This window comes from Cicer arietinum, chromosome 6, assembly GCF_000331145.2.
Source record: "Cicer arietinum cultivar CDC Frontier isolate Library 1 chromosome 6, Cicar.CDCFrontier_v2.0, whole genome shotgun sequence".
In the NCBI taxonomy this organism is placed as follows: domain Eukaryota; kingdom Viridiplantae; phylum Streptophyta; class Magnoliopsida; order Fabales; family Fabaceae; genus Cicer; species Cicer arietinum.
In genome coordinates, this window is record NC_021165.2 from 37086974 (window position 1) to 37098339 (window position 11366).

Sequence of the window (11366 nt, forward strand, 5' to 3'; positions counted from 1 at the left end):
TGCATCAAACTTGAAATTTATTCCTCTATATTCTCTATTTGTTTTTGATAAATTGTTCCAAAGCGACTACCTATCGTTCTATGATCTAAAGAACGGAAAGTCGGATAAATTGTTAGCAAAATGCAAATCCTAACCTTGATGAATAGGAAAAAAAAAAGTTAATGTAACCGTAAAATTTTACTCACAAAAAAAAAATATATATAAAATGATAATCAGCCCACACATAAACACTCTTACAATAAAAAAATTCATATCGTCCCAAAGTAGGGATTTGGTTGTATTTATAATACATAGCACCAACTATATTAGGAGTAGTTAACTAGGTTAATTATTTCTATTATTTGCGTTTGTAAGTTTGTCCTAGGTTTGTTTTTTCATTTAAAGAGGGTGAATTGTGGGATCTAAGAGTCACAATATAAGGTGAGCAAGAACTTTACATCGCCAATCCTATTTCTTCAAACATAAATTTCCACCAACTTGGGGCTTGGACAATTAATGCACTAACTGCACATTGGGCCCAAATCATCATTTAAGGTCCTCACACTATCCCTTTGTTGAAAAACAGAACTGAAATGAGATTTTGGCTTCCCATAATGATTCTTCCTCCTAGGATGTCTCTTCGATTGTTCCACAACTTTTCTCTAGCTTCCTTTGAATTAAGAGTTGATTCACAGTTTTCCCTTCTTGCAGCAAACACTGCTTCAAATTCTTAGTGCATTCATGACATCACATGTATATATCTTTATCAAAGAATAAATATGATTTTATTCTCTATAAAATTTTCTCTATTTATATTTAACTTCTATAAAATTATCCTACACAAATTTAGTCAACTTATCTTTTTGAATTAATTTTTTTGTCATTTTTAAAACATTTTAAAACGTTCGTCCACAAAAGATAAATTTAAAATTCAATTTCTAGATTAATATTTCCGTTACTTTTATTTTGAATTTTCGGTGCTTCAAAAATTCATGCATCCCATCTTAGAAAATTTTTAAATATTAATTTAAACAAACCTATAAAAAATATTTCAAAAAATTAATTTAAAATTGAAAAATAATTACACATGTTTCCTTAAAGTGTGAACTAAGTTTTTGTTGTTGGGGAATCCGAGGGAGCGCAACATCGTGAATGAGCTAAACATCAAGAATTCTAAAGAGACTTAGACACCACATCTGAACTCAAAACCTTAAAGCATTAGGTTTATGGGTCATTCTCCTTATATACCCAATATTTCCTTTATTCCTAGTCAATGTGGGACTAACCACTCATAATTGAATTCCATTAACCACTCATAATTGAATTCCATTAACCACTCATAATTGAATTCCAACAAATCTCCCCCTCCATTATGAGTTCCCACCACTAGACTTGATCCACTTGATCTAAGTGTTAAGGTTTTGGGTTGAGATGTGGTGTCTAAGTCTCTTAAGAAACTTTGATGTTTAGCCCATTCCGGATGTCGCGCTCCGGACTCCCCATCAATTGGTATCAGAGCCTGACCTGGTGGGGGAGCAAAAAGTACTTGGATCAAATGGATCAAGTCTAGTGGTGGAAACTCATAATTGAGGGAGAGATTTGTTGTAATTCAATTATGAGTGGTGAGTCCTATATTGACTAGGAATGGAGGAAATATTGGATATATAAGGAGAATGACCCATAAACCTAATGCTTTAAGGTTTTGGGTTGAGATGTGGTGTCTAAGTCTCTTAAGAATCCTTGATGTTTAGCCCATTCCGGATGTCGCGCTCCCCGGACTCCCCAACATTTGTAGGGATTGAAAAATGAATTTTTATGTGTGGAATTTTTTATGTTAAATTACATTTTTATCTCTTAATTTAATTACTTTAAAATTTTATTTTGATTTAAAGTAAAATCTAAAAATAACTTAAAAGATTAAAAGTACAATTTAACTTAGTTTTTTAAGAATTAAGAACAATTGATCTTTTGTTTTTGACTAATCAAACTTATGAATGGGCTTTCTGCTATAATTTCCTTATCAGTATATTACTGTCATGTTTTCCCATTTCATCTTAAATTTTCGTGAAATGGGTGTATTCAGAAAATTAATAATAAAAGAGTAGAGCTATACAGCCTATACTTGCTTGCAATATTCAATCTATGACTTTGTTGGTGTAACAGTTTCTTCCTTATGTTTTGAAATTGCTTGAGTAAAATAATAACTCTGCCTTGTGGTTTAACATTTATTTATTGTTATTGAAAGATATAGCAGTTGGACATGAAGGCATTAAACCTATTTCAGACTAACATGGAATAGATTCTCACAATTGAAAATGTATCATATGTTCTCCATTTGAACCAATCTCAACCATTAAAACAATGGGAAAAATCTATCATATATTCTCCATTTAGTGTGACAAATAATGTTTTAGTAAGATTCAATTGTCTTTTGTGTAGATGAAGTGTCCATGATGTGTTAGTTTAATAGTAAGAATTCCACTCTATAATATGAAGTAATATAGTTTAAATATCTTTTAGAAAGATTGTAAATTTGCCATCTTTGTTACATAATAATTACCCCATTTTACTTGACCATAAATATTTATATAAGTATTGTGGTAAACTGCAAAGAAATAGACAGGGCATATACTTATTGAGGTAAAAACATTCATCTAGCCTAATCAAGTTTTCAAAATTTTGTTCCCAAATAAACAAAACACATCATTAGTTAATAAACAACAACAGATTACTCACATCCATCAACTTGTTCTACTTCTTAAGTCTCTATTACTGCCACACTTCCCACAATAAGCTTACACAAATAGCACAAACCACACAGTACACACAAACACACGATACAGTACAATAAAACTAGTACAAAGCCATAAAGAAACAACTTCAGATGATCATTCTCACGTCACTCATGAAAGTAGCCTCTTATTCCCACACACTATAATCTAACATAACTTCCCACTTCAGTGACTTCTCCACACGTCATGTTTCAACATCAGTGCACACTGCATCAAAACAAAATAGACTTATCAAACATATACATTCAAAAATATTCCATAAAAATAAAATTCATATTAGAGTAAATGTTCATATAGGTTTACATGAATGTGAATTTATTTATCAGGAAAACTATGAAATGGGGGTTGAAAAATGTTCATATATATTTTGCTCATAATAAAAGAAATATAATAATTTTATCAAACTATCTTCATCTAATATTGATTTATTCACCACTATCATAAATATAAATTGGAATATATTAATTTGTAGGTGATGCAGAATTAAATTATATTATATAATTTTCGTCCAATAATTTAAAAATTTGCATATAATAGAATAATATTTTTTTTGAGTTAGGTTTATGTTCCTTGTTTTTTTTAATAAATTTTTAGTTTAAAAAGAATATCATATTGTAATATTATTTATCTGGTGTAGAATTTTTAACTTATTTTTAGTTAACGTGAGACTTAACCGATCACACTTATACTCAAATTTTTTTTCACATATATGTGATTCATTGTGATACCGAGGGAGATTTTATTTTTATTTTTATAAACAATATATCAATTATTATACCGACAATCATATTTCAGCCCTTCCCTAAATCTGTGCCTGAAAAGTATTACTGTTATTATTATTTTTTGACAGCAGTTAATCTTATGTAAATATTATAAGTAGTACCTGTTGCAGTCGGTATTGGGGCTGATCTGGTAAGGAATGTTAACCCCACATCTCCTTGGAAGACTAGCAGCAAGGTTAAGGTTTGTATTAGAGTAAGTGAAACCACTTGAGCTAACAGCATTCTTAATGCAGCTACAAACAGCTCTACGGTCTGGGGTGGTTTGAGCCATGGCATTAAGGTTTCTTACTCCATTGCAACACTGCGCAGGCACAGTGTTCCCACCATACATAATGTAAGAAACACAAGAGGTTAAGTTGTTCACAACTTGACCACATGTCACAGCTCCTTCCGCCTTGGGACCGAAAGTCACGAGGCACAAAATTGCAAAACAGACAAGCTTACTTACCAAAGCTGAGTAACCCATGATGAGGAAAAACAACTGATTAACTAAGGCGTGATTGTGTTATAAGCTAAGTTAGCAAAATATTAATTTGATTTCAATGTTTTGTGGCTTGCTTAGACGGTTTGGGTTTAAATATATATAGGGGAGAAAGGGTATGGAGTGCATGCACAGGGCGGAGCTTGAATTGAAACATTGATTGGTCAAATTTTTAAAATTTCAATAGATAAATAAAAAATATAATATTATAAAGAATCTAAAATTACAACAACATATATCACAATATTTATATTAATTAATATATATATATATATATATATATATATATATTTATATATATTAATATATGTCATATCTAGTCGAAATTTATCACAATCGACTAACATATATATTAAACCACAATTATTTATACTTATATAATTTGATTTTTTCAACTTTTGTCACAATTAATAATTATTCATTTTTTAAATTTTTATAACATAAATATATTTTTCTTATAAACTTTATCTACTTCCATACATTCAATCAAATTTATATGTAAAATTTTTCCTAGATATGTCAAATGAGAGAAGTAAGCGACTCGTGGTAGAAATGAAAAAGAGATCAGATTAGTATGTGTAGAGATGAAATAACGAGAAGATAAAGAGAATTTAGGAAGAAAATAAATAGAAGATAAAGAAAAATATTTAGTGGGATTAACGAGATTAAATTTATATTTTAGACATAAATTGCAAATATAAAAGTACAATTATACAATTAAAAACAAATAGGATCTTCCTAGTTGAGTTGAAGGTCCTATTTGCACATGATCAAGGGTCTTGCTCTAATTTAATTTTACACAGATTAAATATATTAATTTCTTTTGACCAAATTAAAATTAAATGTCTCTAAAAAAAACTAGAAAGAATAGTATTTTTTTAAAGAAATATCGTAGAATTTAAAAGCTTGGTCCTGGGTGCATGCATACCCACCACAAGGGGTTTAGATAGCCACGTGCTTGTAGTTATGTGGTAGTTGAGCTGAATTGAGTGTCATTATGCGTTGTGGTTGGGCAAGTTAAATGCTACTATTACTACTATCTGAGGCTAGTGATGCAGACCAACCGTAACCATGCCTAGGTTTTAAAGATATACTAGATTGACAATGCATTGAAGCAACATTTAATTTTTGAAGCACAGAAATGAATGCTAACAAAATTATTGTTAAATAAGTGTGGTTATAAGTAACTTATTATCAGTTTTGAACTCAACAAAATTCTTTTGTCTGTTTTTCTTAATTGAATCTTAGTTTGTCGGTTGTTGAAAGTGTAAATCCCCAAGTCTTGGTGTGTGAACTAGAGAAGAAAAGATACAACGAGAGAGATACAAAGTGTTTCATTCATTTAGCTCAAACGGCAAATGTTACATGTACTTACAGGATAGTTAGTTAGATAACTAACTTAAAGGCCTAACTTGTTAGAAATCAACAATTTTCTGAAACTCTAGTTTTTAATAATAACAAACTATAGAAGAACAATTTATTTTTTAATGTGATAAGTGTGCAAATCCTTTTGTAACTTTTTAAAGAGTATCATCTGATTACTAAGATTTTCAATTTGGAGTATAATGAATACCAGCATACTTACTCTAATAAAGACACCTTAATTGGTGTTGCTATTATTCGTCTTGATAACAAATTCTAATGAGCGTCATCAAAGTTCCAAGGATCCGAAAGAAAACCAAGATAGAAAAATATTCTTTTGGGGATACACATTCGTCTTGAACAAAAAATTAACTTGAAAGATACATTATTAATCTCAAATAAAAAATTAACATCTATGACAACCGATGAAATTTGAATTTAAAGTAGGTGTCGTACATGACGGTGCTAGATAATACAAGCTAAAATAAGAAGATTGAATACCGTACCAACATCGATCTCAAAATGTCAAATCTCAATGACATTCTTCTAAAGCATATAAAAGGCTTTTTTTTTTTTTGTTATACCACCAAAAAAAATTAAGTACCAAAGTAACACTCATTTTTATTAAACACCGATATACCACTCTTTTATATTTTCAGATTCAGTTTTATGAAGATGAGAAATCGACTTTGGAACCAGCGATTTCTCAACAAATTTTTTTCTTTCAAACAATGAAGTGAAATCGGTTTTCTCCTACTAACTTCCCAATGTTCCATTTTTTTGTTTTTAATTATAAAATTTGTTTTGTTATTTGTAGAATCTTTTTATTAGTAGTGCTATTAGGCACAAATATAAGGGATTTGACAAATTAACAATGACATGAACATGTACGAGAGAGTGGGTAGTTATAATTTATAAACTAGAATATAACCCGCGCATTGCGCAGAATATATAGACTTTATCATATGAGTAGTATTATGAATAAGATTTTAAAATTTCAAAAATAATATAATTTATTCATTTTGTTTGTAGAGTATTTTTTTCAAGTGAATTTATTTGAGTAATTATAATATATGAGTTGACAAACACACATTCGAGAATACATAAAATGTTTTGCACAGTGAAGATCATCCTACAAACAAAATTCATAAATTATATTTAGTGTTAAAAATCTTAAGCATTTTAATAAATATTAATATATGTAATTATCTACCGCAAAATCAGATTAGTCATGCTCTTTTTTTGTGTTGTCAAATCTAAATTTATGGTCAAAATATTGTTAGAAAAATATAAAAATGATTTTGTCATTTGTTATTCATTTCGTTATAACCTTGTCAAAGAAATGACAAATCTAAATTCCAATATTTTGAGTATGAGACTTCTATACAACATGACAAACAACTCGTATGTACGATGGTGAGTAGACGTAAAACAGATGTAGAACTTAAAATTGGTAGTATTTTAAAAAAATTTGACAATATAAAATATTTCCGTAAAAAACAAATAATTTTTAATCTAAATGGTAAATACTTTCCTCTTGATGACACAATAATAACACTCATATAAAGCAGAATATGAACAATCTTCTTTGTCTTTTGAGGTGCCAATATACTTTCATGTCGTAGATGAGATCAAATATGTCTGCAAAAACAATACTATAACCAAGAACAATCAAGATTTTGAGAAAAATGAGCAAATAGGTATAATATGTTACAAAATGCCACTTACTCAAAAGCTATTTGAGGAAAAAAAATGAATTTTCCAATTACATTTACTTCTTTGAAAATAATTGGGTAACTTTTCAGTTAGCAAAATATAAAGCAAAAATAAATATTAGAGTTTCAGTTTTGTTTTTAATAAAGCACTAACTTTAGAGATTGATTGAAGAAGTAAAATAGTATACTTCATGAAAAAAAAGTTATATAAATATATTGACCATTTAAATATTGGAGTTTCATGGTTAGCAAAATATAACGGAAAAATAAATATTAGAGTTTCAGTTTTGTTTTTAATAAAGTACTAATTGTAGAGATTGTTGAAGAAGTATAATAGTATACGTCAGAAGAAAAAAAAAACTTATATATTGATTGTACTTTAATTTGTAAACTCATGACACATTAATAATTATAAATAATATTATATGCAAAATAATAATAATAATAATAATAATAATATGCAAAATAATAATAATAATAATAATAATAATAATAATAATAATAATAATAATAATAATAATAATAATAATAATAATAATAATAATACTAAAATGTGTGTTAAAGCAAAATGAAAGTTGAATAATAAAGAGAATTTAAAAGGAAAGACCTTTTATATGTGCCCACATGATATTTTTGTTGAGGCGAAAATATTTGAATGAAATGACATAATATTAGATAACTTTTATGTGGGAGTCTATTTTAATATAAGATTTTGTTAAGGTGACAATATTTGAATGAAATGCCATAATATTAGATGATGTTTATGTGGGTGTCTATTTTAATATATTGTTTATCTAAAAGAAAAAAGTTTGAAAACATGTAATGATGGAGGAAGAGATGGAGAAACCTTTAAAATAATCCAATATATTAACTGATAGTTAAAATCATAGAAAGAGAAGAATCATTGTCAATAATCATGGAAGAACCGTTATCAATAATGATGGAGGAGCAATGAATATTAAATGATTGATAATTGATATTTATTGTATTAGAATTTGTAACTTATGACATATAAATAGTTCTACAAAATATTATATGAAAAAAAATGTAATAAAAAAACAAATTGCAAGTATGATAATAAGAAAGATAAATAGTATTTGTAAGATGTGCCACATTAGATTTTTTTTTGATGTGGCAATATTTGAACAAGGTGACAGTATTTGATGAAGATGTAGGAGTCTATTTTAATATATATATATATATATATATATATAATAGAAGGACTCTATTTTAATATATATATATATATATATATATTATTTTAATAAATTTTTTATCTAAAAGAAAAAAGTTTGAAAACATGTAATGATGGAGGAAGAGATGAAGAAATATATATATGTGAGTCTTTTTTTATATATATATATATATATATATATATATATATATATATATATATATATATATATATATTCTATTTTAATATATTGTTTATCTAAAAGAAACAAGTTTGAAAACATGTAATGATGGAGGAAGAGATGGAGAAATCTTTAAAATGACCCAATATAATATATTAATTGATAGTTAAAACCATAAAAAAGAGAAGAATTCGTTATCAATAATCATGAAAGAACCGTTATCAATAATGATGGAGGAGCAATGAGTGTCGAATGATTGATAACTATTTATTTAGTGTATTCTAATTTGTAACTTATGACATATGAATAGTTCTACAAAATATTATATGAAAAAAAATGTAATAAAAAACAAATTGCAAGTATGAAAATAAGAAAGAGGAATAGTATTTGTTAGATGTGCTACTTCAGATGATTTTTTTTTATGTGACAATATTTGAATGAGGTGGCGCAATATTTGATGAATATGTATGAGTCTATTTTAATATATATAACAGATGGAGAAGCAATAAAAGTCGAATAATTGATAATTGATATTTATCGTATTATAATTTATAACTTATGGCATATGAATAGTTCTACAAACTATCATATAAAAAAATGTAATAAAAAATAAATTGCAATTGCAAGTATGAAAATAAGAAAGATGAATAGTATTTGTTAGATGTGCCACATCAGATTTTTTTCATGTGACAATATTTGAATGAGGTGGCACAATATTTGATGAAGATGTAGGAGTCTATTTTAATATATATATATATATATATATATATAATAGAAGGACTCTATTTTAATATATATATATATATATATATATTATTTTAATAAATTTTTTATCTAAAAGAAAAAAGTTTGAAAACATGTAATGATGGAGGAAGAGATGAAGAAATCTTTGAAATGACCTAATATATTAATTGATAGTTAAAACCATAGAAAGAGAAGAATCGTCATCAATAATCAAAATCGTTATCAATAATGATAGAGGAGCAATGAATGTCGAATGATTGATAACTGATATTTATTGTATGGTAATTTGTAACTTATGGCATATGTATAATTCTACAAAATATTATATGAAAAAAAAAGTAATAAAAAACAAATTTCAAGTATGATAATAAGAAAGATGAATAGTATTCGTTAAATGTGTCAGATCAAAATTTTTTTTTTATGTGACAATATTTGAATGAGTTGCACAGTATTCGATGAAGATGTAGAAGTCTATTTTAATATATTGCTTATCTAAAAGAAAAAAATTTGAAAACATGTAATGATGAAGGAAGAGATGGAGAAACCTTTAAAATGATCCAATATAATATATTACTTGATAGTTAAAACCATATAAAAAGAAGAATCGTTATCAATAATCATGGAAGAGCCGTTATCAATAATGATGGAGGAACAACGAATGTTGAATGATTGATAACTGATATTTATTGTATTGTAATTTGTAACTTATGGCAATTCTACAAAATATTATATAAAAAAAATATAATAAAAACCAAATTACAAGTATGATAAATAAGAAAGAGGAATAATTTTTGTTAGATTTGCCACATCAGATTTTTTTTGATATGACAATATTTGAATGAGGTGGCACAATATTTGATGAAGATGTATGAATCTATTTTAATATATATAATAAATGTGAGATAGTGTCACATTTTATTTCTTATTAACATGTTTCATAATAATAAATATACATTTTATTATTTAATCTTTATTATTTTAATTAAATAAATAAATACAATATTAATTATATCTATCTAATTAAATTTTACTTTTTAAAAGTAATAATTAAAAAATTTAAATAAAATAGAGTCCATAAAAAGAAAATAAATAATTTAATTAAATATTATAATTAAAAATACAAATACAAAATGAACTAATTTTTATGAGGAACATGAGTTTGATAAGGACATTTATTCTTGTTATGTTTCTCATTTTGAAACAAACCAAATCTCTTGGGGGTGTGTACTTTTCTTCCGTTGATTCATTTGAGTATGAATGCGAGCGAGTAGACTGTGTCCCTCGATCTACAAATTTTTTAGCCACTTTGTAGTATATTGTTTGCACCAAAGAACTCATTGAAAGAGAGTGTGTCATCTTTAATATATTGTTCATGTACTCAACAAGGTTAGTTGTTATGTGCCCCCCAACGTTTTCCTTCATCATATGTTTATAGTCATTGTTTCTTTGGAATATCATTGACCCATTTCACTGCACCTTGACTCAAATCACTGATTTGTCCCCTGTAGTATGTGATGCCTGGTTGAGTTATCCTGAAGGAATAAAAGTTTATGTTGTTGTGGACAATTTAAAAACAAAATATGTGTTAGATATATATAAAAAAAATACTAACCCATGCTGATTACAATATTTTTCATTTTGCCATTTTTGAAAGTCCTCGTGAATTTTTGTGATATATGTCGAATGCAGAAGACATGATGCCAATTGTTGTTTAGACGCCTAACAACAATTTTAATTGACTCGTGTCTATCTAAAATCAAGCAGAGGTTGAGCTGAGGTGTGACAAACATTCTTAGACAATTGAGGAAGAAACATTTGCTCATGTTTCGAATAATGCAACAGTTGAGCAGGTACAACAACACTAGAGCATACCTATTGCATTTGATTGGTGATTTGGTGATCCTTGACAAATCTTGCAATAGAGTTCATTTGATGTATCTTCTCCTATTGAAACATCTTCAACGTGTTCGACTATATAGTTGAGGTTCAATCTGTTTGTCAAACTTATTAAGACAAATGTGTTGTACAACCACACCGTCATATGTGTGTATGAGTGAATTTACATTGCTCCTTCAATCGTGTGTATGGTATCGCGTGCCGTTTATTGCCCCTCATTGCACTAGAATGATATCATTTTCACGGGCAAATCGGTAAAA

The 11366-nt window shown here is 27.4% G+C and overlaps 1 protein-coding gene across 1 annotated transcript; it reads right to left on the bottom strand.

Moving 5' to 3' along the window:
• Window positions 1-2669: 2669 nt before the first annotated feature.
• On the bottom strand, window positions 2670-4120 carry LOC101502162 (non-specific lipid-transfer protein 1-like). The gene is made up of 2 exons (XM_004506430.4): window positions 3655-4120; window positions 2670-2978 (listed from the first exon to the last, which is right to left on the bottom strand). Exons 1-2 carry the CDS (start codon window positions 4017-4019, stop codon window positions 2969-2971), a joined length of 375 nt encoding a protein of 124 aa, XP_004506487.1. The 5' UTR covers window positions 4020-4120; the 3' UTR covers window positions 2670-2968.
• Between the last annotated feature and the right edge of the window lie 7246 nt (window positions 4121-11366).